This window comes from Chelmon rostratus, chromosome 2, assembly GCF_017976325.1.
Source record: "Chelmon rostratus isolate fCheRos1 chromosome 2, fCheRos1.pri, whole genome shotgun sequence".
NCBI lineage: Eukaryota > Metazoa > Chordata > Actinopteri > Chaetodontiformes > Chaetodontidae > Chelmon > Chelmon rostratus.
In genome coordinates this window covers 17,342,981-17,370,150 of record NC_055659.1, presented here as the reverse complement: position 1 = coordinate 17,370,150, position 27,170 = coordinate 17,342,981, and the positions used below count along the sequence as shown (strand labels likewise).

The 27,170-nt window shown below is 41.8% G+C and overlaps 4 protein-coding genes across 5 annotated transcripts; all 4 read right to left on the bottom strand.

The window, feature by feature from the left end:
- Positions 1 to 2,631: 2,631 nt before the first annotated feature.
- Positions 2,632 to 8,120, bottom strand: LOC121617750 (MAP kinase-activated protein kinase 2-like). 2 transcript variants are annotated; one of them, XM_041952980.1, is made up of 10 exons: positions 7,515 to 8,120; positions 6,196 to 6,335; positions 4,892 to 4,956; positions 4,721 to 4,800; positions 4,496 to 4,622; positions 4,205 to 4,280; positions 3,925 to 4,049; positions 3,305 to 3,390; positions 3,140 to 3,220; positions 2,632 to 3,038 (listed from the first exon to the last, which is right to left on the bottom strand). In XM_041952980.1, exons 1-10 carry the CDS (start codon positions 7,776 to 7,778, stop codon positions 2,904 to 2,906), a joined length of 1,179 nt encoding a protein of 392 aa, XP_041808914.1. In that variant the 5' UTR covers positions 7,779 to 8,120; the 3' UTR covers positions 2,632 to 2,903. The 2 variants fall into 2 exon arrangements, with proteins under 2 accessions (XP_041808914.1, XP_041808923.1); XM_041952989.1 differs by having other exon boundaries at positions 3,140 to 3,217.
- Positions 8,121 to 9,040: 920 nt separating this feature from the next.
- On the bottom strand, positions 9,041 to 15,836 carry uroc1 (urocanate hydratase 1). Its single transcript, XM_041960633.1, has 19 exons — positions 15,711 to 15,836; positions 14,849 to 14,979; positions 13,981 to 14,074; positions 13,823 to 13,882; positions 13,598 to 13,726; positions 13,417 to 13,478; positions 13,207 to 13,273; positions 12,583 to 12,726; positions 12,394 to 12,482; positions 11,637 to 11,699; positions 11,348 to 11,527; positions 11,154 to 11,251; positions 10,985 to 11,057; positions 10,646 to 10,835; positions 10,437 to 10,535; positions 10,245 to 10,344; positions 9,716 to 9,797; positions 9,482 to 9,581; positions 9,041 to 9,374 (listed from the first exon to the last, which is right to left on the bottom strand). The coding sequence occupies exons 1-19, from the start codon at positions 15,834 to 15,836 to the stop codon at positions 9,234 to 9,236; spliced, it is 2,028 nt and encodes a 675-aa protein (XP_041816567.1). The 3' UTR covers positions 9,041 to 9,233.
- Positions 15,837 to 16,863: 1,027 nt separating this feature from the next.
- LOC121621066 (mitochondrial intermembrane space import and assembly protein 40-B-like) lies at positions 16,864 to 19,878 on the bottom strand. The gene is made up of 3 exons (XM_041957376.1): positions 19,705 to 19,878; positions 18,603 to 18,701; positions 16,864 to 18,513 (listed from the first exon to the last, which is right to left on the bottom strand). Exons 1-3 carry the CDS (start codon positions 19,724 to 19,726, stop codon positions 18,164 to 18,166), a joined length of 471 nt encoding a protein of 156 aa, XP_041813310.1. The 5' UTR covers positions 19,727 to 19,878; the 3' UTR covers positions 16,864 to 18,163.
- Positions 19,879 to 20,554: 676 nt separating this feature from the next.
- sec61a1 (SEC61 translocon subunit alpha 1) lies at positions 20,555 to 26,613 on the bottom strand. Its single transcript, XM_041945671.1, has 12 exons — positions 26,493 to 26,613; positions 25,776 to 25,843; positions 25,581 to 25,646; positions 25,032 to 25,110; positions 24,808 to 24,939; positions 24,609 to 24,718; positions 23,782 to 23,935; positions 23,499 to 23,659; positions 23,166 to 23,363; positions 22,844 to 23,035; positions 22,678 to 22,754; positions 20,555 to 21,702 (listed from the first exon to the last, which is right to left on the bottom strand). The coding sequence occupies exons 1-12, from the start codon at positions 26,497 to 26,499 to the stop codon at positions 21,516 to 21,518; spliced, it is 1,431 nt and encodes a 476-aa protein (XP_041801605.1). The 5' UTR covers positions 26,500 to 26,613; the 3' UTR covers positions 20,555 to 21,515.
- Positions 26,614 to 27,170: the final 557 nt, after the last annotated feature.

The window sequence follows — 27,170 nt, the reverse complement described above, 5'->3', positions numbered from 1 at the left end:
GAGCTGTTTAAAGGGACGACTTTCAAGTCCCAAAAGACTTTCAGGTTGATTGGCTTCACTTGGTGCCATTTTTGCCACTGTTAGTCTATTTTCCTTTTCTTCTTCTGTGACTCAGAGTGACATTGTGGTTCAGCTTCAGAGCATTACATAGCAGAGAGGCTGCTCCACAGAGAGACCCTGACCTCTTTTTGGAGGCTGATGATGCTGGGAAATGATCCATTTAACTTCTTTTATATCTTGTGTGAGCTTCAGGAGATCAAACCTCTTTATTACATCCTGCCCTGACATAATCTAGGTTTAGCGCTACTCATTCCATCGCCATGGTTTCAGTAACCGCAGGCAAATCATCATCATCCATGGTACAAAAAGCATGTGGGGAAGCAGGATTCAGGTCTCATCTTTTCTCTCTTAATGATTTACTTTCTATAGTCTGAAGTCCTCATCTGCATTGCTTTTCATATTATAAAAATAAATGTCTTACTCTTAATTTAGATGCTTTTGCCATCTCTTTTACATTTCCTCCTCTCTTCTTTATTTTTTACATTCATCACTTATTTTTTCATTATTCTCTTTTCAAGTGCTTTAAAGAGAGTCACATGAAAAAGCTTATCATTGTAATTTTTACATCCTGCAGCACCTGCTCTGGCAGCATGGCGAGGTCATGCCAGGCAATGCAAACAGCAGACACTAACAGTAAACTAAACAGTCCTCACAGAAAGCCCATTCATCCAGCAGGCCTCAGCTGAGAGATGTTACTGATAACATGGAAACAGCTCCCAGAAATAAAGGAATCAAAGTCACAGCGTTAGAGTACGGGAGGTATTTTTTCAGAGAGACAGGCATCAGATTAAAGACAAGATTGTCGAGAAAACAAAATTTGATATCATCCATGTGTTCAATGTAAGATGAGATATTACTTTAAAAAATATTTTTGTTTATGATTCACTTCCATTAGTTACATTAATTAATAAACACAAAATGTTAATGTATGGCAGTAACAGTGTACCAGTCTCTTATGCCTATTTAATTTGGCTGTTGTCCTGGTTCAAAAGTTTATGCATACAGAAAAGCCTGAGGTAAATTATCGTTAAGCTGTATGTTACGGATACTGAACTGACCTTACAGTGAGGTTCGAGCAAAGTGAAGAGGACACCTTTCTCTCGGACAGTCAGGAGATCGCTCATTACAAGACACCCAGGAATCAGACTTGACGCCATCACAAGACTCTTCTTCTTCTTCATCTTCTGCTCGCCACTGCTGTCATGACCTCAGCTTCTGTTCAGTCTAATCCACCGAACCCAGGGGACACAGTCAGTCCTGAACCTAACTGGAACTGGTCTGAATGACAATATTTCCAGTGCAACTGGTAACCATGCAAATTTATTTGACTTGGTGTATGCTGTGTGTGCACTGTGACTTTCCTTCACTAACTAAACAACAGTTAATGGCAAAAGAGAGCAAGAATACATTAGTTAATCAATCAAAATTTGTTGAAGGTACAGCGTGTCATCTTTTAAGGTGCATGTGAGACCACTTAGCTTCTCGAATCGAACTGTGAATAAATTAGCTGTGAAGTTAAAATTACACATACTCTCACTGTTTGGTTCAAGTATGCAACTCTTAAAGATGAACAGACATAATCTGCAATCAGTGGTGTAGAGTAACTACGTAGGCACATTTACAACCCCGACAACCTGAAACGCTGGGATGCTGTTTAAAACGTACACAAAAGCAGAATGTAACCATTTACAAAGAAACAATGGTTATATGAAGTGTTCCAGTTTCTCCTTTATACAATCATGTGTTCACAAAGATACTATCACCTATCACAGATGAACCTGTTAACCTGTGGAACGTTCCAAACAGGTGTTTTTGCATCAAATTCAGAATAAGCACATATTTACAAAAATCAATGAGGTTGATGAGGTAAAATATTACATTTATCGTCTTTAATTTTTGTTTATATTAAAGTACTTTTGCTCAAGTAAAATTGTAACTGCAGGGCTTTCATTTGTAATAGAGTGCCTAGACGCTGCAGTATTTATTCCGCCTCTGGCTATACCTGCTATTATGATCCTGTCCACATTAAAAATTAACAGAGGGTGTTGGGTTTGCAGGTTGAACACCATAAGTCCTGCTCACTGAAGCCTTTGTTTCCATTTTCCTCTGTTTGCTCATTATTGTACTGAAAAAGTGGGCATTTATCTTGGAGCCAAGAACTGAAAGAGTTACCGCTGGACAGCAGGGAGCTTTAATGGCTTGGCAGCGGCTCTCAGAGGAAGAAATTTCAAGTGTGCGGAAATGTCTGGATAAGGTTGATAGATCACACTGTGCTAGAGCATGCTAACAGCTCCAGCTCTCATAGTTTAAATGTCCTTTGATTGTACATGTTACAATACCCACATAATTAACCATTATAAAAGCCCTCTTTAGGACTTATTGGTTGGATGTAATCTTGCCTAATAAATATCTTTTATGACTTCCACATGCAGTCTTTCTTTGTTACAGCAACAAGAACTAATTTCTCATGTTTTATATTTTTCATCAGACACCAACAACAGTCGCCAAACAGGCTTTATGATTCTCTCAGTAAAATGATGCTGCCTGTACAAAAGTGACATCAAATAGTTGTAAAACATAAAAAAACACAGTTTTATTTCACATGTTAGACTAGTAACAGTCAAAATAAATGACATTTATTTGAGTGCAGTGATACAAAGAAGGATACAAAGTGAATAAAGTACAATAAGTGACATGTAGGTTGGAAAATATTGCTCACTCTGCTTCCCTTTCATACTGCTACTCTACTTTTCTCAAGTAATCATTTTTCCATGCTCATCAGAAAATGTGACCTCTCTGTGACTATGACAAACCACTCCTCCATCTCCTCCGTCACCATCTCCTCACGTGTCGGCCCCTCCAGGCACGGGCCTCTTCCGCCTCTTATTGAGCAGAGGGTTGTTGGACATGTCCAGGTCTTTGATCTTCACCTGGTCGTAGTCAACACGCATGGTGGCAAGGGCGCTGGTCATTTCCTCCTGTCGGAAGACGCAGACATGTTTTTGTGCTGTAAGTCTGGTGCTTCACTGCCACCACCTGGTCATATTCTGAAAAGAGACAGAACAAGACCAAGTCCCACCTTCACGTCGTCCCACAGCTCCTTTTCCTCTGTCAAAACACGAGAGGTGTGGAGGGGTGTTGGGGGGACCACCATGGACTGCTGCAGTAAAAAATAAATCATATAAATAACAGGGGGGATGATACACTGGTCTACAGGCACACTGCTTAGAAAGTGATAACTTACACTAATCCAGGGATGGTTCACAAATTGCCCGATGGTCATCCTCTCATTGGGCTCTGTCTTCAGTAACTGAATGATGAGCTGTTTGGCTACAGAGGACAGAAAATAATACACAGAGAAACAACAAACATATAACCCAAAAAGTCTTAAGTGCAATACGGACCTTCAAACTGCAGATGTTGTGCAGGTTGTGACTGGGTTGGTGCTGCATGCTGCATTTAAACCTGCATTAATCTGTTTTTGTTTTTTGTTTTTTTTGCCACTTATAGTATAGTATAGTATAGTATAGGCATATAGTTCTCAATCAGGTAGTGTACTGGTGATTTAAAGAGAGCGATCAGACTAAACTAGAACATTAAAGATGAGGACAAGAGAACCAAAGCAATGAGCTGAAAGCTACTAAGATGCTCTGTGACACTGCAGTGGGGTGATAATTCTCTGTATGTTCGTCACAACGACCGACACAGTTCACATAACACATTCATTTGCTCCATTGTTAATATAAACCTATTGACTAAAGCAGCTTTAATTGTGAATATTATTCATTGTATTTATTCGTGACCCCTCTTGATTTTTTAAAATCTCTTCCTTGTTATTTCTGAATTTCATGGCCACAGCCTGACCTTCCTCAGAAACATCAGCCCACTCAGGGTTTGGGAACTCATACTGGCCCATCCTGATCCTCTGCTTCATGCCTGGAGAGATGGCCTGACCTGTGTTTGAGTAGAACGGAGGAAACCCACACAGACTAGACACACGAGAGAAGAAAAGAGAAGAGGAGACTATTTTACTTTGCTATCTTCTTTAACCACAACACAGGCGTGAACATTAACACGCAGCATGGCAGAATATCTATAAACATTTCATTAAGTTGAATCATTTGCGGACGCACATGATACTCACAGAATGTACATGATTACGCCCAGAGACCACATGTCACATGACTTGTCATATTTCTCTGGCCCAAGCACCTCTGGGGCTGAATGGACAAACAGATACAGAAAAAAAGACGACACGTCACAATGATGTGGAGACTGTGGAGACAGACGCACATGGACAACATGAGAGTAAATGACAGCAACCACGTCCACAAACTACGCCTGTACTAGCACATTTATAGTAGTGATACGAACGCAGCGTGCACCTGCTGATTTCACTACAACGCCTACTACCGTTATGATAGAAAACACTCACCAACGTAATATGGAGTGTAGCAGGGAGTTTGCAGGGAGTTATGCAGCGTCGTCTCCTTAGCGAAGCCAAAGTCAGTCAGTTTGAGTGTAGCGTTACTCTCCCTGGTGGTGTAGAGCAGGTTTTCAGGCTGTCGTGTGGAGGACAATGAGAGATTTAAGACAGTGTGTTTAGTTAGAAATTCTTTCTTATATTCTCTGTGCAGAATTACTTTGACAGCAGCAGTACCTTCAAATCCCTATGAGCAATGTCCATGAGGTGGAGATACTGTATGGCCGTGCCGATGTCATGCATGATCTCTGACGCCTCTGATGGACAGATGTGACACAGGTGTAACATGAGCAGGCCACAATGCAGAAACCCATGAATTGAACTGGTTAAATGTGAACTCTGACCCACCTCTCTCCGTAAAGGCCTGGTCCCCTCTGGCCTGGATGCGACTGAACAGCTCCCCTCCCTCCATGCTGAGACAACATTAACAAAGAGATCAGAACTGGGGCAGCGAGGGGACTCTTGGCAAACAACCGCAGTTCTCCACTGCAATCATGGTTTGACAACAAAGCAAGTCATTGTGCCTCACAATTTACTGTTCAGATGAGTCCAGTCTTCTGAGCCACGGCAGACTCAGATGACTGCTGTAAGGACGCATTTAAAGGGAAAATCAGAATCTACAGCAAGCTGTTGTAGTTTTACAGTATAAAGTGAATACAAACACACGAGACACAAGTTCTAGTACTACCAGGTGACACTTGGTTCCACGGGCTAAAGGTTTGTTTATGCTCAAGACATCACAGATGAGCTTTATTTCCAAGGTGAGCGAATCGACAAGTGTGTACATATTCCGACAAATATGGCCTCTGTCAAAGCCATGTCAGCTCTTAGCATTAAGGTATGTTCTGTGTGTTTGAGGCGTGAACGCAGCACAGCCAAACACAGTGGCTTCACAGTGGCATCCAGTCATTCAAGCCACATTAACATGTGGTCAGTGATTCAGATGAATCCTGTCAAGTCTATTCTGCGGTTAACAAAGAGGAAAACAGCGCTCCCAAACAGTCTGTATCAGGTTACCATCCTGCCCATGTGTTGCTCTGCACTGTGATGTCTCACTTTCATTTTGAGTCTGAGTTTCATTATTTGCTAGACAAAATAACAATGGAAACTACTGTATACAGACAGGATAAAAAGCCCAAAATGGGCGTATTTCTTAGTGCTACCCAGAGAACAAAGTATCAAAGTCATATCTTCATTGTGTAAGAAAGAAAAGGATCTAGGCTAATTCCTAATTCATTTAGGACCCTGGTATATTATTTAAAATCATGAGCTGTGGTGTGAAAGAAGCCAGCATTCAAACTAAAGCAGAAACAAAAAGGATAGGAGAGCACAGGTGTGTCTTTCTTTTCTGTTCAGCAGTGTTGTTGTTTTCCCTGAAGTCCAAAATCAAACGCAAGACAGGTGTGGGCTGAATTTAAGCTCAGCTGGATCTTGATACCACACAGATGTTTCTAGATACTGTGGTTCTGAGCTGGGCAGCATAGGAGCTGCTCCATGTGGCAACTTCCGGATGTGCAGCTTCAGCTTAAAGAGAGACTTTTCAAATTCATCAATGAACACAAAGCTGCGCTACATTATAGACAAAACACAAATCTGGTTAAGCATTGATTTTCCCTTAAAGGCCTGAAAAAGGCAAGACAGAATATACTGACCACTCCATTATGATGAGGAGACATTTCTTCCCCTGGTGCATGTTTTCATACAGGCTGAGTATTCGGACGATGTGAGGACCTCCAGAGACTCTGCAGTGCAGCTCAACCTCCCGTCTGGCTTTAGGAGTATCGTACAGGATCTGCTCCACAGCACAAAAACACGCATCAATGAAATGCTTCTGTTTCGTGTTCATATAAAGGAACGGTCTCACATCTGCATCTCCGGTTGCAGATCACAGCCTCCGAGGCTGATAAGCTTGATTGATTGTATTAAATATTTGTCTGACATCCGTAGTCTGAATAGTTTCAAATCAATAAACACACACAGAGACAAAAACATATGTCCTATTGTGCAGAACCTCACTGTATGAATGGGCACTATTAAAGCCATTAATCTGCAGCATTAATCATTTCCAGTGGGAACATTAGGAGTGAACACTTTAAGACAGCATTTAGCAGCATGCCCTGTCTTTAAAGACACAGTGCTGCAGCTGTGCTATCACAGACAGGGGAGGAGGATATTTTCCTAGACATGCAGACCCAGCCCAGGCCCTTGTGGACACTGTGGAATAAAGGCTCAGATATGAATGTTTAGAAAGGTGTGACTTTGCTGCAGAGCCTCTATGCACAAATCACTGCATTACTCACAGAACACAAGACTACATACACAGCGTGAGCCAGCTCTTCAGATTTCATCATAGCTTTTCGGTTGTGGCTCACCACCAGAGATATTCTAAAGAAAACATGTGGAGGCACTCGTGGGGCTGCACTTCCTACTTGCTGTAAACCTACAGCTGTTTATTGACTAACCAGCTCTGCCACATTTCCAAAGATGTCCTAAAAACCACTGCAAGCATTTAATGAGTCAATTACTTAATGTTGAGTAGATGAGTAAAAAATGCAGGTTTTCACTTTTGTTAAATGTCAGAGGCTCAGATGGTGTAAAGTATTAACAGAGCAGATCATTGTGCACACAACAATTGTGGAAACTGTTTCAGCATCCCAGACAGCACATCACTGTCTGACAGACACATGCACTGTCTGGGTGGCTCTGTAACTGAATTCACTTTCAGATTACTGCTTCATGCATACATGGTTGAGTTAATATTTCATCTGCGTCACATAAAAGCCCCCTGACACCACAAAGTGTCACAAAAATCACAATTCTGCACAGATTTTCAGTTTAAGACACCAGTAAAGGCTGGAGATGACAGGAGACATGAATAATTGATGGGAGCTGTTTTTTTTTTTTTCCAGGGACAGCAGCCACCAGAGTACTGTTCAGATCACACAGGATAAAGAAGCAGGCAAACACACACCTTCAGAGCACATTTCTCTCCTGTTTTCTTGCAATAACATTCCAGCACTTTGCCATTGATCCCCAGGCCGAGAACCTGAGCTGTGATCTTATAGTCATCTGTCACTGAGTTTCTCCTGAACTCCAGTTTAGAGTAAGCAGGTGGTTGGAGGTCAGAGAGGCCGCTGCCCAAGCTGCTCTCCAGGCTGTTGGAGTCACTGTGGCGCGCTGTCCCGAGCTGCGCACTGACTGTATTTACCGACCGCTCCTCCTGGTTGTGATGCATTTTTTCCCTCACTGATGCAGAGCAAATCACATCAGTCTCTGCCACAGAAAATTTCCGGTGTCATCCTACTTCATCCGCGTACGTCCAGAGGACTTTCAGAACATCTCGACCATATTTGACCACTGTAGGAGCAAAAATTTGGTTTGCAATCTGTGAACCCTCCTTGGAGTACAGAAAAGGGCGGAGGTCTGAAATCGCACCGTTATGTTGGCATAAAAAACTTCAAAAGAGTTCAGCTGATCTCTGGGCGGATGCGTAGAGATGGTAAACACGCGAAATGGGAGGAAAGAAAATGCTTAAAGAATCTGGTACCCCAGGCCGGACCTCATCGCGGCTCTCTGTCTCCTCTTCCTGCAGGGTACAGCAACCTCTCCAATTCCCTTACGTCAGCGCGGAGCGGCTCAAATTCAGTTTCTTAAAGGAACAACCACGCGTAAAGACGCACGGCAGGGTACCAGTGGAGAGAGCAAAAGACCAAAAGCCATGACCAGAAATGGATGTGATATGCTGAGAGGGGCGTATGGATGAAAAGTGGACCCCCGAGAAGAACATAATTGTGTCCTTGTCATGCAGTCTGTGTGGATTCTCTCCAGCTATGGGACAGGCGTATCCTCACCACACCACATCCTCATCCTTACAGCACTATACTGTATCAATGCAAGCTGTGCACAATATGTAGAATGTCAATAAAGCCATTAATTTAACGATCAAGATGGCGTTAAGAGGGTGGGGGTGAGGGAGGTCTTCAAAGTACGTCAGGACGCAGAAAGGGCGCCGAGAAATCACTCAAATCTGACATTTTTTGTCTTGTATGGTCGGCTGAGCTCTGCTCTTTCCCGTCATGACTACTGATATATTCGCAGTAATGCATCATTTCTATTTCTTGTGTTTAAATGAAGCATTTTATATATTTGGACTATGCATGGCCTCTCTTGTTCGAGCCAGCTTGTGACAACAGACATCCATTATTTTTGTGACTGATTCAGTAATCTAAAATGTCTGTGGTTACCTGGCAAAGTGGCTTTGGAGTCACAAGAACTGCATTTTCTTCTCCTTTATTCACAATATAAAATCAGAACTAAGTTTCTCCATTGACATTTTGATTGACATCATTGGACAAACTATTATTGACAAATGACTCATGTGGGCTTTATTATTTATACAGACTTGTAATTTAATTTTCAGCACAAAAAAGAATATAGTCTTGCAGATTAAATTAGTAAAACAGCCAAGCACAGTACTGAAGCCTACTTTGCTTTCTGTGTATTCATGGCAAATAACTTATGTAACAACGTTGCCACTGATTTATTAACTAGTTCTGACAAAATGTTTTGCAGGTTTTCTTTGTGAAGAAATCTGCTGTGTAACCAGAGTCACAAAACTGCGATTACAGCTGCAGTTTCCTTTGCTGTGTGGCTGTGACTAGCTGGCTGTTAACCTATGCTAAAGTGTTAACTAGCCCTGCAGGGCACGGTCCAGCACGCACTCGTCCTGCACGGGAAAGGGCATGGTGACGCGCAGCTGCCTGTTCTCTTCCATGGTGCGTTGGATGGTTTCATAGGCATTGGAGTTTCCAGACCAGCAGCGACGAGCCACCTGTGGCGCACACAGACAGATTAGAGCCAGCCAGCAATCATCTGCAGTCTGAGCACATTGTAGTTGGACTGAAAGCTATGACGCTGCTCGTCTCTCTGCACTCTCACCCCGTTGGAGACGTCCCAGTTCAGCATCAGACTGGCACGCTTTGCTGCCTCCTCTGAGCCGTCCAACATCAAACCAAACCCACCATTCATCACCTCGCCCCTGTGGGTGAGATAACAGATAAGGTAATAAACACACCAGCTTTGTGGCAGATAAGCACTGATCGAATAAACAGCTTTGAATCACAACAATCATTCACACAGATCGCTGTTTACTAGGTGACCAGCCAGCCTTACCAGCCAACACCGCCACCGTTGTGCAGGGCTACCCATGTAGCGCCCCTGAACGCATCACCAACAAAGTTCTGGACTGCCATGTCTGGAAGGAGGAGACATTGTGAGCTGTCACTTTGACTCTTTGAAGTTATTCCTGCAGTGTTGCTGGTTTAAATGAATGAAGAGAGTACAGGGAAGCTGGGAGAAGGAGGCTGTATGAAACTAAGGTTATGAGTTTGTGGACAAAGCAACAAACCTCACGACTCCTTTTTTATTCTTACGCCAGTGGTCACTCTAGACTGTAGAGCTGCTCCCTTAATTTTGATAACCTGTCACACACTTTCAAGTCAATTTACATCGTGTCAGAGTCCACCGAAGAAAGCATGAAACTGACATGAGTTTTAAGACTCAAGACTTGCTTGAGGTCATGAAATACTCTCAATTAGCCGGTTTTCTCTTATATTTGTTAATTTATTGTAAAATAGACAAATTGTTGTATAAAACTGCAGATAATAAAGGTGGTAGTTGTGTGCAGCTGTCGTGAACATACCTGCACAGAAGGCAGATCCGTCATACACGTTCGAGGTTTCTCTGAAGGGGCTGTCGGTGCCACTAACGTCATGATGGTCTCTGCTAATAACCACAGGAGCCTGAACAAAAGAAATAACAAAAGACACTGCAGAGACTCCGTTGCAAACTTGATATGACGCAGACCTCCTCAGCAGACAATTCATCCTCTTACTGAAACTCTTCCGTCAGCGATAGCCTGGTTAATAGCCAAAGCGATGCAGACCCTTCCTCTCTGGTCAGAGTAGAGGATTCTGGCCTGGGATCCCACTACCTAAACAGACAGAAAACGCAGAAGAAATCAGCTCATTGCAGCAACGTGTCTCTTCACTATGATCACTGAAGGATCGAAAGCACGTGTCGGTTGCACAGAAACTTACTGACCATTTTGTGCTTCCCAGCCTCTCTGATCCAGCGGATGTTGTCATTGTACTGCTGTCTGACGCGATCAGTCACAGTGGCGCTAATGTCCTCCAGGACAGACGCAGCTATGTCGTCCGTCACGGCAAGATCGTGAGGGTCGCCGGATGTGCACACCCAGCGAAATGGGCCGAAGCCCAGAGAGAAAATGTCGCTGTGGCAAAGCAGAAGGAGGGAGATCACAAACAAGTTACTGCAAGAAGAAAAGATCTGATCACAGTTTTTTGGTCTGTCTTTTTTCAAGAGTAACGATTTTCTACCACAGGATCAATGCAAGATTGAATAAATAAGAAAATATCTTACCCCATGATGTGCTGGACATAAGAGGGGTAACGGAATTCAGTTGCTCCTCCACCAACCTTTTCTACCTCGGCTCCTATAAAAACAAGTAACTTAAGCCTCTCTATTGGTCTGCCGTGGTCTAAATGATACTGATGATGTATTCTGAGTGCGTGAGTGTTTAATTACAGACCAGCTCTCTGGGCCTCCAGGAGAAACGCGTTGCCATAGTCCCAGAAGAACATACCAGCATCAGACAGCTTGTTGATGGCCTTAATGTGTCTTCTGAGGCTGTGATTGTGTGTAAAGTAGGTGTTGTTTCAGCTTCATAGACCCACATATTGCAGATGATATACTTCCATGAGTCCATCAGTGCGTGTGTTTTACCTTTCTTGGACCATGGTTCGGAAACGATTAGGATCAGTCGACATGAGCTGATTCCCCTGGCGGAAGCTGAGCTGGACTGGGTAGTAGCCCCCGTTATATGGGTTGTGAAGGGAGGTCTGGTCTGAGCCTAAATCCACCAGGAGCTCCCCCGTCCTCTCATACTCCAGCAGCAGCCTCTCCCTGGTTAGGAAGTTAGAGAAGGAGGACGAAGGTTTCAGGAGTACGTAACAAAAGGTTTCACTGTGGCACCGGGCCTGTGTGTCGGTAACACCTTTCACTTCTCACTCACCACAAGTCTACGATATTGCCGTGATAACCCAGACTGAGGGGAGTCTTCGAGCTCTTGGCCTCTCTGAAAGATACAAAATGATAAGAATTACAGTATTTTACAGCAGATGTGTTCTGTAGTCATATTGGCTGTTTTGTGGGATTAGGGGCCCTTTTTTGAAAATCTGAAGTACTTTTACTATACCTGAGTATTTCCATCTCATATGACTTTATACTTCAACTCACAGCGAAATATTACACTTGTTATTCCAGATTCATTTGACAGCTATAGTCACTAATTTCAAATAAAAAACATACAAACAAACTGGATGATGAGCTTGTAAAGTATGATATAGTGGTATAGACCGAACTTCCTAGCAGTATATAAAGTGATTAAAATCAGCTCCACCTTGAATAACGGCAACAACTAAGAACAAGGGAATAGTTTGTCATATTGGGAAATAGGATTATTCACTTTCTTTTCCAGAGTTGACAATTGATGCCACTCTCATGTCTGTATTGCAGATATGAAGCTGCAGCCAGCAGGCGGTTAGCTTAGCTTAGCATAAAGACTCGAAACAAGGGGAAACATTAAGGCTGGCTTTGTTGGAATAAAACTGAAACATGGTGTTGTTACACTTAATGGTGCACACACACACACACAAAAATAGTTTTTCACATCAAAACTGTAACGACCATCAAAAACAGTTAAATGGCAGAAAAACACACTATTTTTTAAATGATGACTTTGACACTCATAATGACTTTTTCTCTGTTACCTGATGCATTTAATGCAGTGATCCAAGCTGCTGGTGACCTCCATCAGCCAGCCCTGCTCGTGTCTCTTTCTGAGAGGAGCCTCATCCACCTACACAGAAATCAAATTCACACACCGACAAACAGCATTTCCTTCTTTCTTGCTCGGTCAGCAGTGAGTATTAACAGGAAATGATGGGATACCAGCTGACCTCTGCGATCACGCCAACACAGCCGGCAATGACGGCAGCTTTCGCCTGAGCTCCACTCATGCCCCCCAGGCCAGAGGTCACAAAGACGCGGCCGCTCAAGTCCCCAGAGCCCAGGTACCTCCGGCCGGCATTCAGCACAGTGAGCTACACAGAAAAACATGAGGACACTCAGAAAAAACAGCAGCTGCAACATACAGGTAATGTGTTCCCTAAATGCTGGGACCATGTGACCTGTTAACACAAAGACACATCTACTTGTGACCCTCTTCACAAGTTGTGTATGTTCATGACCTGTGAGGAGTTCAACCAATGAGCGATTTTCCCTCCTCAGATTGTTTAATTTAAATAACATTTAGAGGTCTAAAGAAGTGAAACTGCCAGTACTCCCTACAAAAAAACAAAAAACAAAAAGCAAACAGTAGAGAAAAGTTTTAAAAACAATTCTAACTTTGTGCAGAAGAACTTGTTATTTTCTTGTGCCTGACACGGGAATCACCTCCTGACGCTACTCTTAGGGAGGTCCTGGCCCTTAGGCTGGGAAACACTGACTAAAAGTAATTCATATTTTGTATGAGGAGTTACTGGAGTTGTGTGTGCACATCTTTTTAAAAACATTTCACAAACCATAGTGCCATGAACAATCCCTTGAGGTCCAATGTAGCAGTAGCTGCCTGCTGTCATCTGACCATACCTGAAAACAGACAAACAAAAGAAGTCTTTACATCGAGATATCTGCACCCACATCGGAGGCTTAATGTACAATCACTTTCTTTCTATTTGAAAAAATAATGGAGAAACCAAACAACACCATGAACAGCACCTTCAAAGACTTACATTGACACACCGAGGGCAAACATCTTCTCATACTGATTTCTAGAGGAGTAATTTGAAATAACCTGAGAGATTTAAAAAAGAAAAAAAAAAAAAGAAAAAAGAGGGAGTGTGTCAGTACGTGGGAGATGCACGCGGGCTGAAAGTTTCATCTTATTAAATCAGACATGTGCTGGGCAGTCACCATGCCGTTGGTGATGATGGCGCGAGGTGAGGAAGGCAGGCTGGGGAACAGGCCCATGGGATGGCCGCTGTACATGACCAGAGTTTGTTCCTCTGTCATCTCACTCAGGTAATGCATCACCAGGCGAAACTGCACCCACACACACACACACATCATCAATACTCATCTGTTCAGACGCATCGTTACCAAGCCAACTGGTTGAACACAGGCTCACTCAGGTCTTACCTGGGCCCAGTTACTAAACACCTGCCCGTTCCCTCCGTAGGTGACGAGCTCCTGGGGGAACTGAAGGATGAAGAGAAGTGAAGCTGTCATCCAGACATAAAAAACCAACAGAAGACCTCAGAGATTGAGCGAGCTAAGTTAATACAAGCCGTGCTCACCTGAGCAACAGCCGGGTCCAGGTTGTTCATGATCATCAGCATTATGGAGGCTGCTTGACGCGTGCGGCACGGGTACTGATCGATGGGGTGAGCCCTGAAGAAACAGAGAGAAACTCACATCACTGCTGTGGTGGAACAAAGAAACTAGACAAAGCCATCTTAAAGTGAGACTTTTGACACATCTGTTTTGCAGATGACAGTTGGAATTTCTCTTTATTTCTGGTGAGGTACGGTGTGTTTACTTGCAGTTTTACCCTGTGGTACAACCACTGAAATGTTTATCTCAACTCATGAAGTCAGCAGAAGTCGAGCCGTGAGCTGGTTATACGCGAATCTCTATCTAAAGTTTGCAAACATTATCTAACATCAGTCATCGTCAGCTACTGGTCTTACCAGACCAGCAAGGCTGCAGCAGCTAAACGCCTTAACGTGTTGAATAAAGTTATCAATTCAACTTTTTATTGTAACAGTAAGATTGTGTTATTTCATGCAGAAGGCTTGGTGTGCATGTTGTGCAGCAGGGACTGTCATTAAAGCCCTACTGCTGGTCGATAATGCATTCAGACACATCAGCATCTGTTCTGTTGTTTTTATCTGTTATTACTTAGACAGATTGCATTATCAGTGAACAGAATTACAGAAGTCATCTTTCATTTACTGTCACTGTCATCTCTTGATAACAACACTCTACCTTAGCATACATTTTACAACTAATGACAACATTTGAAGGATTATTGTTAAAATATTTATATTAATTCTTAATTAACTCAAAAAATATATATATCACATTAATCAGATTCATTTTACTATCAAATACAAATATGCATATGGCCTAAAAAAACAGTTGGGCTCCCACCGTCAGCCTCACCTCATGCGTAGTGTGGGGCAGAAGCGGTACATGTAGATGTGCCCGTACTGCCGCAGCTCTTGAGCAAATTCGGGCGCGAGCGTCGCGTGGTGGGAGGGGGGGAAATAACGCAGCGCGTTTCTCAGCGCCAACTAGAGGGAAGAGGCATATAACAGCAGGTCAGTGAACACACACAGTACAGTTTCTGTGACGTCAGATGCACGAGTAGATCTTTCAGCTTCCTGAGCCCTCCTTACATAAGAGGTAGAGACCTCACCATGTCTCTTTTAATTATTGACTGAAGCCTTTGCTCTAACTTTGGAAAATCAGTTGAGGACCTTAGAGAATAATCAATTTTTTAGGGCGGCCCATGAGCCTACAATGGTGATGCAATAAGTCAGAGTACACAGCTTGGTATGATGGCTGTTCTTCCACTGACACATTTATAGTAAAGCTATTGTCTGACCTGACTGTGAGCTGCACTCTTCCTTAGCTCAGTCTCACACTGCTTCATGATAACTTTGACAAGCATCCCGCTTTCTCTTTCTAAGAGTTGTTTGTTTTGATGGCAGCCAAGCGGGTCCATGTGCAGTGCTTTTCATACTATTAGACATATAATTTCACAGAAGGTATTCTGACTTGCTATAGTGGAAAAGCACACCTCATCTAAGTGTTGAGGTGTGTACAAAATTGAAAGCAGTCATTATTAATATTGTCATTACACCCGTATTTAAGAGGTCCAAATGTCCATTGTGAGGTCTGCTGTGTGCCTAAAATACACTGCTACACTTGTACACTCAGGCGTATCATAACATTTACCTGTATTCAACGAATTGAGTGCCAAAGGTGAAAAAATGTGAAGGCACAGAAATTGTTCACTTACCCGCTCCTCCTCTGCTGTAAGGTCAGGGGTCCGTATAGGTGCATGTGGCACATTGGGGTCTCTTCCGCGGTTGGGGGGCAAAGGGTCCAGGGGTAAACCGCTGCATATCTCCTTTAAAGACGACATCCTGTTGAATATTTTCTGACACACTTGAGCTGAGACCTGGAGTCGGGGCTGTCGCTGACGGCAGCTCTGTTAGCCTCACAGCCAGCAGTCCTCTATGGAGAGAAAGACTGCGTTCTGTGTAAGGTTGGAGGGCGATCGCTCTTCATCTTATTGTCTCATTGGCTTTTTGGCTGTCTTTGCCCTTCACAATCCACCAATGGTACGGCGCGGATAGAAAAGGGTGTTTGGTAATTATTGATCACTGAGGGAGTTTCAAGTGGCACATGCTTCAGTGGACAAACACTGCCACAGACCTCTGACCCCAGAACCTTTGGACAGGTCAACAGCTATTATGTAGATTCATGTTAGTTACCTTCTCAGCTTTACTGGCATCAAGTTGTATGTAAAGATGCACATTTACAAGTCAGTACCATACTTTTTGATGAGGTCCACTGCGTGCATGTTAAGACTAAATATGTAATCATAAAGACAATGTAACACGAGTTATAGAAAAGTGAATGATAGCTAGTCTACCCATTGTAATGGCTGAATCATACTGTACTACTGACAAGAGCCAATTTCAAAAATAGATTATTATCAGCATAGTAGTGATTTCTACATGTGTAACAGAAAATCCCACATATGGGTCAGCCTCAAGAGATCCAATGACTTTTGTTATTATGTGTTTACTTGCTGTGATTACAAATCTTTTTTGAAATATCTACATGCACAATGCAAACACCTGACACATGGAGTACATGATGTGAGAAGCCTTCAAACTAGTATAGCTTCTGGTTTTCCAGTGTGGTCTTTGCTGATTAACTGATGAACAACATATTTGGAGATGTTACTGTTGTCCAAAGAATCTGTATTTTTGGATTAACTAAAACCAGATCAAATTTAAAGGATGTTAGAATATTCAAGCAAAGACTTTCTTCTTTTTAACAGTGTACACCTGCAGGATGCTGAGGACAGTTGACAGTCATTATTGCAAGGTCAGGCCGAGGACATATTACAATAAGAGCACCCCACAAGAAACAAGGAGGCATAATACATTTTATTATAAAACCTTCAACAGTATTCACTTCAAGCCATCCCAATCAGTCCTGTGTTGCACACAAACTGATCTGTTAAGTTCAGCAGAGGTAAAAGTTTTAAGTCCGGTTATAAATTAGCAGAGGAAACGTAGTCCCAGAGGAAAAACTGTGGAAACACACTTCACGCAAAGTTTCTTCAGGTGTTCTTCGCTACATCCTTCACACTTGATTTTTGCAACTTTATCAGCAACATTACTGATATAAGCTTTGAGTTAAAATCTAATATGAATATAAATTTGTACAACACATAGCGTACATGTAAAATGCTAAACATGAGACAAATGTATGAGAAAACAATATGTTTTTACGGTTATCTTACATTTCGAGAACTTGTGTTAGATCACAGCATGTCGAATTGTCTAATTTGAGACAAAGGAAATAGAAAAATGTACTCTACACTTCAGTGTGTATCCTTGGTCCTCTCAGCTCTTGATGAATCAAAGGTTCCTTAGTCTTCCTTAATCTTGCATAAACCCAAAAGGCAAGACTGAGCAACTTGAATTTAAACTCAGTACATTTTCATTTTTTCATTAATCATATTATATCAGTTCTACAAAAGTATAAGCCCATCTTATTCAGTATAGAATGTTTAACGTCCAACTGAAATTACAAGTCACCTTTTTTGTCTGCTACAGCTTATAAACCGCATGTCCCATGTGCCCCTCTGAGGACAAATCGGAAAGAACAAAGGGAGAAATTTAGATTTTTCCTCTTTTGGGTTCATGGCTCCCCTTGCATGCTATGCTTTTGCATAAATCAGTAGCAACAGATTTTTGAAGCAAACATTCACTGGGGAATACAAATGCACTGCAAATGTCAGTTTGCAATCTAGATACTGTAGCTAATTAGCTGCTCAGCTGCAGCACATTTAACAGCATGTGAACATACCTGCAAATTTCACTTCAGTCAGTTTACATTAGGGTGTGGTCCTTTCTCTTCAATACCACTCACTACTAACTGTATGCAAACAACTTGTAAGCTACAGTATGGTGTAATCTTATTTACTTAGTCTGTTCGCGGCTGTCAATCAAACACAGACATGGACACACCCTTCCAGCCACTGAGAGTAAAATGAGCATTTCTGACATTTCTTCAAAAGCCTTTCTTTTATTTCTATAACAATAAATCCAACTATTAGCAGTAAATTTGAAAACGTGTTGATGCTATTTTTGGCTGTAAAAAGGCATGATTAAATGTGATTTCAGTTGGCCTTCAAAGCCTTGAGACTGGCGTTGCCACGAAGGCTCATCATTAGCTTTCCACTGAGCCCTCTGTGGTGGGTTGTGTGGTGTTAGAGTCTTGCTCAGGGGCAGAGTTTGCACCTGACATTTCTGCAGATGCAGAGTCTTGTAAGGTCTGGTCTGTTTCTGGTGACTGTTCTTGTGGCGCCTTCTCATCTTCTTGAGGATAGAGCTCTGGGTAACGCTGCATACACTCCTGCATGGCCCTGAACTGCTCCAGGCACTCTGAGCCCTTCACCTCCTCCGTACTATAGTGGAAACAGGAGAAGGCGTCCTTAAATTCGGTTCCACAGGGACCACTGGCCATCCCGCCCAAGCAGGGGCAGTTCCAGTTGATCTCCCCACTGGGAAGAATAAGACCTAGGATGAGAGAGGAGGTGTCAGTTAATACATGGGTAATAAACATGCATTTTTCAAACGTTCCTCTTGCTAGTTTTGCTGCTCCTCACCTTGCTCTTCATACGGGTCCTCAGGATCTTCCTCTACAAGCTCGGCACTGCTGGGTGTTTCATGATCCTCTTTGGTGACAAAGATGATTCGGTCTTTACCTGGTTCGGAAGATTACAACACAAACAAACCAGTGATGAGAACTGTGGTGCCTAATCCAACCCAAAGTCTTGCTAAATGACATCTGCAGCCTCTACTTAACTCAATATTCTGAAATCACAGAGTAATAACACAGCTTCATTGCATAATGGATGTAATGAAGTTCAAGTTCACCAAATGTCCTGCACTTTCCCTATTAGACCCTGACTGATAAATAATCCAGGTTGATATTTCTGGTCCATATTAACTGGCCAGTGGTGTTGTATAAGTGTATAAAGGCTATGTCAACATAAATGTGGTAATAGGGGCTGCACATTACTGAGTACATCTCAGTGCAAGGTCAGGCTCACATCTTTAATGCACTGTGGTGTTTTACACATTTGTTAGTAAGTATAGCATGATGTTTACTGCTGAAATTATTAGCAAATGAATCCATTAATAATCACAAAGAAATTTGCTGTGCCCAGCTTCTTAAATGTGAGGATTTTTAACTTTTTTTTCTGTTTTACATAGCAGATCAACTTATTTATATGTGTAAATTGAACACCTTTGGGTTTTGGATTGTTTGTAAAACACAACAAGCAACTTCAAAATATCACCTCCGGTTCTGTAAAATTGTGATGGCCATTTTACACAGTTTATCAAAAAATATACTGGATAGATCAATAGATGAAATAATCATGATATAACACAAGTGCTGCATTAAAACTTCTACTTAAGACTCAAGATGGCTTAAGGTGACTCATTGTTTGACATGCAACATGTCATATTACACACATGTCGACTATTGCTGCTGGTCAAGGTTAAACACTGTGATGGTAACAGCTAGCTAACAGCCCTGTTCACTGATGAGTAACAGCTACAGACTGTAACAGTCCTTAGCAACAGGCTTGATAATACACTTTTAGCAACTCGCGACAACGGCGACATTCATTTTTCATTCAGACTAAAATAAACTTCAGTTAGCTTTCCAGAGAAGTTAGCCGGCGAGCACAGCATGGTTACCTTCCTGTCTGACCGAGCTCATTTCTTCACGCTGGAACAAATTCAGTTCTTCTTTTTTATTCACTGCAACAACAGCTCCGACGACAACGACTCTTACTGACAGACAACACGATACATGAAAATGTCCGAGGCTTTAGTCCAGCATCGGCTAGCTTGTTTCACAACTATCCTTGCTTGAGCACGGAGTCTTCTTCTTCTAGTTTTTATATTTCCAGTAGCGCAGACGCCCCGGAGCGCATTGCTGCCCCCAACAGTTCAAAATATTACATGAAAAATATCAACACCGTCTTTTCCACGAAATTATGCTTTTAATTTCGCAAAAGCAAGGTTTATGAAGAAAATAAGAACATTTTTGTAAGAGAGTTTCATCTCACTCTGTGATAAGATTTAATTTCTCTCTTAAAATATATTAGCTTCCTGACTACAAATGTCAACCAAGAAAAGAGGAATATTTCTCGTCCTTTCTGGGAGCTACAATCTATTTATGTCCTGTGATACTTATTTTTAATGATTTGTGATACAATAACTCAACGCATTTTTTACGTAACATATAAAAAAAATACTAGTTTTCCAATCTATTTTTTGGGGGGGCCAGGAGTTTAGGATAAACATGTTGTTATAATACTAACAAAATCTAGCAGCAGAAACATCTATAAGTAAAATTGTGTTGTCTTCAAAATTTTTTTTTTAATCCCAAACACGATATTAACACCAATAAGCCCCAGAAAAATTATTGTTTAAAATAAGACTCTTTACAGAAATAAAGTGAGTTTTCCTCAGAAGCAAATCAAGGCCTTCTAAAAATTCATTCACTTCAGACAAATAGAAGAGTCAAAACATTCAGCCTTTTTCCACAAAAAGTTTTATTGAGAATGTTTTTCTATAAGTTTGTTCTGAAATGCATTAATTTTTACATATTCAAAAGACTTTTATCTTACACTTAAGACAAATTCAAAGTTATTCAATGCATGGCCTATGTACAGAAAATCAGAATTTGTCAGTTGTGGAAAAGTGATTAACTCAGAAATGCTTAGAGCAGACAATTAAAAGAACAAAACAAAGATCTCAGGAAGTGTTAACAAAAATGTGACATGTGAGTTAATACTGCAGCTCCCTGGGAATGTCATACAGTAAAACAGCAAGGACCCTTTTTTTTCTGAATGTGTCATCAGATGACTGTTCACAAAAATAGCCGAACAATTTCTTTTGACAGTTGGAGCCCAATGTGAGCTCCCCATTCTCTTCTTACAAGACCCTGTTGATATAACAGCTATAACACAGGGTCACAAATCAAAATGACAGTACTTGATTCAGCGTTTGACGGTTCAGCTTCCGGTCCACACCTTCACTTAATTGGCAGGTTGACAAAAAAATAAAATAAAGCTGAAAATAAAAGTATAAACTAAGATAACACCAAGCAGAACATCAAGTGTTTTATGCACACAGCAGACAGCTGACCACTGTCATCCATGTCGAGTATGCCTGCATACTGAAGCACTCTGCTGCCAAACTCCCGCAGGACTTCATCTCACACACAACAGAGGCCTTAAAATGAATCTTGGGGAGCTTTAATCTCGAGTCAGTTGGAAAATCTGATGAAGTACAACTGAAATGTCGGATGGAAGATTCGTGGAGGGAGCAACGAGTTGTGCGGCCCCACCAACTGACAACATCCAATTTCAGCTGAGATTCCCGAAGATTCCTCTGAAACTCGAGAGCTGACGATGCAGGAGCTTCACACAGATATAGAATAAATGCAAAGTTGGTGTTCCCAATGAAAGTTGACTGAAGGTGGGAGGATATCAGCTTTTCTAGAAGAGCAGTGCCCCCATGCTGCCTACTTCGCTCTGTTCTTTCACAAAGATCTCAAAGTACTGATAGATGATGGTGACAGCCAGCAGGATTCCGGTGCCGGAGCCAATGGCTCCGAGGAAGTCAGCCATTACTGATAAACCACCGATACACAGTCCACCAAAGGCAGCAGCAGTAGGAATGTACCTAGAACACAAAAACAGGAAGATTGAGATGAATAATAACACAGAGAATTTCACTTAATGGCAAGTAGCAAGCTTGCTGCCATGCTTGATATTTAAATACATTCATCATGATTGTGGAGAAGGGATGAACTGAATAGTTCCATGTTTTGGGAAATACACGTATTGCTTTCTTGCCAGGAGTCAGATGAGAACATCGACACCACTCTCAAGTCTGTTAGAGAAATATACGGCTGCAGCCAGTGGTCGAGACCGAGGAAAACTTCAGCAATAAGGCGGTTAGACACATTCTTGAACAGCTGCCATACTTTTAACTTTTTAGTGTTGCTCAGTAATTGACATTTTTGCACTTTGTACCTTGAACAAGGCACTAAACTTTTCTTTCTTTTCTTGGGATCAGTATGTTAAAATAATCTCGACTCAAAATGATGACATTTTAGTGACATCCGAGTCATGACATGCAGTTGAAAGCTTTAAAAACAGGTGGTAAGTGTACATTAATTCGAGTTTATTAATTACTTCCCGTTCTGTGAGACTTTTCACCTATGCACAGTACAACACAAATAACAAAACTGATGGAGTGATACTCCTTTTTCCATCAGACATGAAAAGCACAGGTGTTTCTAATAACAATAACAATGTCTTCATTCTATCTAAGTGTCTTAGTAAGCCATGAGAGAACACTCAAAAAAATAAAATTAGAGTTTATATATTTTATATTTTAGGTGAGTGTTACACTGCTGAATCCAGTGCCAGGCACCAGGTGTTTACATGTGTGGCAATAAAGAAAGGTAAGGTGAAAAATGACAACAGCGTGTAGCAATGTATGAGTTATTTGCTTTGTTACAAAACAAAAACAGGAACATCAGATAACGTAAATTCACAACGAAAGCTTGTGACCATTCTAACTGATAAACTTGTTCAGCATAGGTTTTGTGCAGCTGATGAGGTATTTAAATGAAAAGTTTTGTGATTTTACCTGTTTAGTTCATGGACCATCGAGGTTTCTCTGTGTCCCCTCATCACCATCTGCTGCTCCTTCAGCTGTTTCGCCACCTGGATGACAGTGAAGAACAGAGCTTTAAAACACAGTCTGTTTGAAATAAACCTGTAACAGCACCTTCTCAAAAGTCGTTACAACTTACATCTTTTGCAGAGGAACCTGAGACTTCGATCCAGGTTTTGGAGAAAAAGGCACATGACCCCAGCATGAAGACAATGTAGATGAGTGCATGGACTGGGTCATCCAGAACAGAGCCAAATGACTCGGGGGGGGAGAGGTAGTAACAGAGCCCACCTACAGGGTAGGCACGGGCTGGACCACCTGACGATGTGTCCTAAAAACATGAGAATAGAAGAGCTTTAATGAGCAGAAATGTGTTCTAGCGTCTGGTAGCAAAAACAAACGCCAACAGCTTATTTAAGTAATTTGTGGAGAGAGAAAGCTGTGTTTAAAAGTATACTTACAGACCAAGTACCGAGCAGATTAACCAGGAAATTGCCGCTGAAGCGTGTGGAAAGCATCTGGGAGATAACATACAAGTTGGAGACCAAGGCAGACTGCAGGATGATGGGGATGTTGGAGGTGTAGAAGAGCTTGATGGGGTAGGTGTTGTACTGGCCACGGTAGCGAGCCGACTTGATGGGCAGATCAACCCTGAATCCCTGTGTGAAGAGATAAAAATGTAGGCCAATGGTGAGCATTTGAACTTTTCACATTACCATCAACATCTTGTCCATTCAGCACTTTCTATTTAAACTATGAGAGAAGTCACATGTCTAGAAAAACCAGCAACTCACCTGAAAGTATATCACTACAGCAAAGACAAATACTGTAGCGATGAGGTTCATGAGGTTGGGCAGGTTCTGTCTGTAGAAGGCCTCTCTCAAAGCACGCACTTTGTCTGTCCGAGTCGCCAGCAGGTGGAAAAGCGCAATGATTGCTCCCTCAAACTCTGTGCCTACAAACACAAAAAGCCACAAGAATGAGGCACAGTTCTGTGGAGTGCAGAGGAGCAACATGACAGCATCTAAATGTATTAATCAACATCACATTTTAAGAGGCCACTTTGTGCTTCCTTACCTCTTCCAGTGTTCACAGTGGTGGGGCTGAATGCCTTCCACACGATCGTCTCACAGATGTTGGTAGCTATGAACAGTGAGATCCCTGAACCAAGACCATAGCCCTTTTGGAGCAGCTCATCCAGCAGCAGCACAATCATGCCAGCCACAAACAGCTGTCGAAGAATACAGCAGATACAGTCAGCTGAACAAGTACTGAGGCAGTCTTGTGATCATGTATCCCTAGGCAACAGATCGACACTTCTCCAGAGAGTCTTAGCTGTTTATTCTGACGGTGCAAGTAAGACAACAGTGTGACCTTTAAAAAGCCAGTTCCACTGCCGTATATTTTATTTCATGAGTAAACTCAGTTAATCCAAACGAACCAGTCGGTCATGCCATTCTAATTATAACCAATGGACAATGACTATTTGAATTTTATGACTTGGCATAATGACAGCTTCTCCTTGATCCACCTCTTGCACTTCAGTGAGATGTCAGTTTACAGCAGGGGCATCATTTTCACGCATTTTAATTCAAGGAAAATTACATGTTTGACAATGAATAGTTTCAATGTCAACATCACTGTAGGGATTTGTCTGTGATAACAAATGAACATTTCAGGGAGCAAAGAAGCTGATACTGATCCAAACTAACACAGGCCTGAATTTAAAGAACACAGAAAAGAAAAAGGTTGTCATAATCCACATGTTAGTTAGTTCTATATCATTGTGTTCTTTTTTCACATCATAATATTTTCATTTTACTGAAAACCTATTCTGATAATAAGACATTTAGTGAAATCACACAATTGTTTATGGAAAATCTGAAAAAAAAAAGTGTTCTCACCTGAATGATGATAAGCAGACAGATTCCTGCACCCATCTCTGAGGGATCTCCATACATGCCGGTCATCACATATACGATGGCCTGGCCAATGGTGATGATCATTCCAAACACTGAAAAACATTAACAGGGGTTAGACCATCTATGGACATGAATTATAACCATATGCTCACATATCACCACCCAGTGAGAGGTTCCTTACATTTTTGAGCTCCATTGAAGAGGGCTCTGTCCTTTGGTGTGTCTCCAACTTCAATGATCTTAGCTCCAGCAAGCAGCTGCATTATCAGGCCTGAGGTGACAATAGGCGAGATACCCAGCTCCATCAGGGTACCTGGAGGGTAGGTAGGACGAGAAGTTAGGATATACCAGCAGGAAAGTAGACATACATTTAAGCTTTCAGTCAATTATTGGCTCGACAAATACCTCTGTTAGAGGCCAGAATTACTCTCATCCAGTAGAATGGATCTGCAGAGTCTGAGGACATGATGCCAAAGAGGGGGATCTGGAGGAAAACACACAAACAGTGTGAGAGAATGACATTTTTTCAATTATGCATGAGCTGTATTGCTTCTATGAACTTGCAAGTCTTGAAAAATAATGCCCAAACTAGTCCTACTAGTATATGAAATATGTGGTTCATTAACAGGTTATATAGTATTTTTACTACAGAGTTCTTTCACCCCAAAAAGTCTTACTGACAGGTAGTGCTACATTTAAAAATAAAAATAGTGCATCCTGTGACCACTTGCATATTTTACTCCTCAGACCTTTAATGAAGGTCATCTGAGAATTTTATCTGATGAAGGTCTGCGGATCAATCTGTCGTTAATAAAGTGAGTACAAGTGATTGAAGTGTGTAGTAACTGAAATCATATGGATCTGCACTTCCATTAGAGTAGTTGGCGAACACCTAACCTGATTGAACAAACAGATTAAGTGAAACTATGGACAGTAATCACTTGTGACACGTACCTGGCAGCACACCAGGAAGATAAAGAGAGTGATGGCAGTCCATAACACCTTCTCTCTGAACTGGATCTGTTGGACAATCACATTATGAGAGGTTTTATGACAAATAGCTAAAGCATGCCGAGGCAGGTTTTTTTTTTTTTTTTTTTTTTTTACTGCCAAGGGCAAATGTACTAATAAAACGAGGGTAATACACACCTTTCTTTCAGGTTTCTGGATTTCTGGCAGGACTGCACAGAATGGCTTTATCACCTCCAAGAATTTGACTGGAAATGAGCAGACATGAGTATTTATGAGAGTTCACTTGAAATAATAGCTGGTCGTCAGTGGGACGTGGCAGTGAATGGTGGGCGGACCCACGACACATTTGAATTTACAATAACGAACACTGACGGTAACCCCATTTGATTATTAAATAAGACATTTCCTACCACGATGTTTCTAGGTAGACCTTTGCGTTATCATTACCAAATGTTCACTATTAGCATTTGGCAGATGATTTAGGAAGACCAGGCTCAAAATACACCGGTTGTGTTATGCGTCGTCATCACTACACTGTCAATGTCTTTGAATGAGTGGCTAACAAGTTAGCTTAGATGTAACATGTCTCCAGCCAGCAAGAACCAACGTGGCGCTTCTAATATTAGACTACAAGCAAGGAATCAGGCTTATAAACATACCGACTGACTGTTAAACTGAACCCACAAACAACTTCTCCTCACAAAAGGCTCACAATAGTACAAAAGCAACAACCAACCAGCTAGCTAGCAATGTAAGCTAGCCTGCTACCAGTGCCAGCGCTAATACCGTTAGCTAACGAAGTTGTCCGGATCAGTTAAAACAGCGTCCTGGGTCTTGTTACACAGACTCTGGGTATAAAGTCTCACACAACTCGTGTGTCAAAGTCATACTCACTGGCCATGATGTCCCGCCTGTCCACCTCTGTGCTCCTTTACTGCGTAAATCTGACCACACTGAGTCTCACTACTGAGCCACCGGGAGGAGAGGCGGAGGAAGAGGAGGAGAAACTTCAGAGACACGTCACCACTACAGACACGAACACCAGCGACGTAAAGGACCAGCCTCCATTGATGCGTCCGCCGAGTCCACGCCTTTGATCCGCGACTGACATTAGGAATTTTGCCAAAGCTATTATTATTATTATTATTATTATTATTATTATTATTATTAGTAGTAGTAGTAGTAGTAGTAGTAGTCGTAGTTATTATTACTAATACAAAATCTCGTGTATAAATGCTGGTTGGATTCTAGGACTCTGGGTAAAATAGGTTGGTGGGACATGTACTGTACATGGGGGCTCATTTCAGATGGAAATGTTGTACATTTTACTACATTCATTTGACAGCTGTATTTCTTAGTTACTTTGCTGATTAAAATTTTGAATTCAAAACTTTCACAACATATGATGTATTGCATTAGATTTGTTAACCAACAATGCAGTCTGTAAAGCAGTAAACAAAAGCTCCACCGTGACCAGCTGCACGATTAAAATGCTGCTTTTATGTTGCATTGATAGCAATAATCAATGTGTAACAATTTAACACTCTGATTACATCATTCAGCATGAGGAGG

What these genes read in the sequence shown, in the direction of transcription:
- LOC121621066 (XM_041957376.1), bottom strand. Translation starts at nt 19,726, where the DNA reads ATGAGCTCGGTCAGACAGGAAG. An exon ending in GAGCTCGGTCAGACAGGAAG is followed by an intron (nt 18,702 to 19,704) that starts GTAACCATGCTG and finishes CTTCCGAACCAG; the next exon opens with GTAAAGACCGAATCATCTTT. An exon ending in GGACCCGTATGAAGAGCAAG is followed by an intron (nt 18,514 to 18,602) that starts GTGAGGAGCAGC and finishes CTCTCATCCTAG; the next exon opens with GTCTTATTCTTCCCAGTGGG.
- sec61a1 (XM_041945671.1), bottom strand. An exon ending in AATTCTGGCCTCTAACAGAG is followed by an intron (nt 24,940 to 25,031) that starts GTATTTGTCGAG and finishes CCTACCCTCCAG; the next exon opens with GTACCCTGATGGAGCTGGGT. An exon ending in CAGGTTCCTCTGCAAAAGAT is followed by an intron (nt 22,755 to 22,843) that starts GTAAGTTGTAAC and finishes ACTGTCATCCAG; the next exon opens with GTGGCGAAACAGCTGAAGGA.
- uroc1 (XM_041960633.1), bottom strand. Translation starts at nt 15,836, where the DNA reads ATGTCGTCTTTAAAGGAGATATGCAGCGGTTTACCCCTGGACCCTTTG. An exon ending in TGGACCCGGCTGTTGCTCAG is followed by an intron (nt 13,883 to 13,980) that starts GTGAGCACGGCT and finishes TTCATCCTTCAG; the next exon opens with TTCCCCCAGGAGCTCGTCAC. An exon ending in CGAACCATGGTCCAAGAAAG is followed by an intron (nt 11,252 to 11,347) that starts GTAAAACACACG and finishes ACACAATCACAG; the next exon opens with CCTCAGAAGACACATTAAGG.
- LOC121617750 (XM_041952980.1), bottom strand. Translation starts at nt 7,778, where the DNA reads ATGCATCACAACCAGGAGGAGCGGTCGGTAAATACAGTCAGTGCGCAG. An exon ending in CCAGGCCTTTACGGAGAGAG is followed by an intron (nt 4,801 to 4,891) that starts GTGGGTCAGAGT and finishes TCTGTCCATCAG; the next exon opens with AGGCGTCAGAGATCATGCAT. An exon ending in TGAACCATCCCTGGATTAGT is followed by an intron (nt 3,221 to 3,304) that starts GTAAGTTATCAC and finishes TTTTTACTGCAG; the next exon opens with CAGTCCATGGTGGTCCCCCC.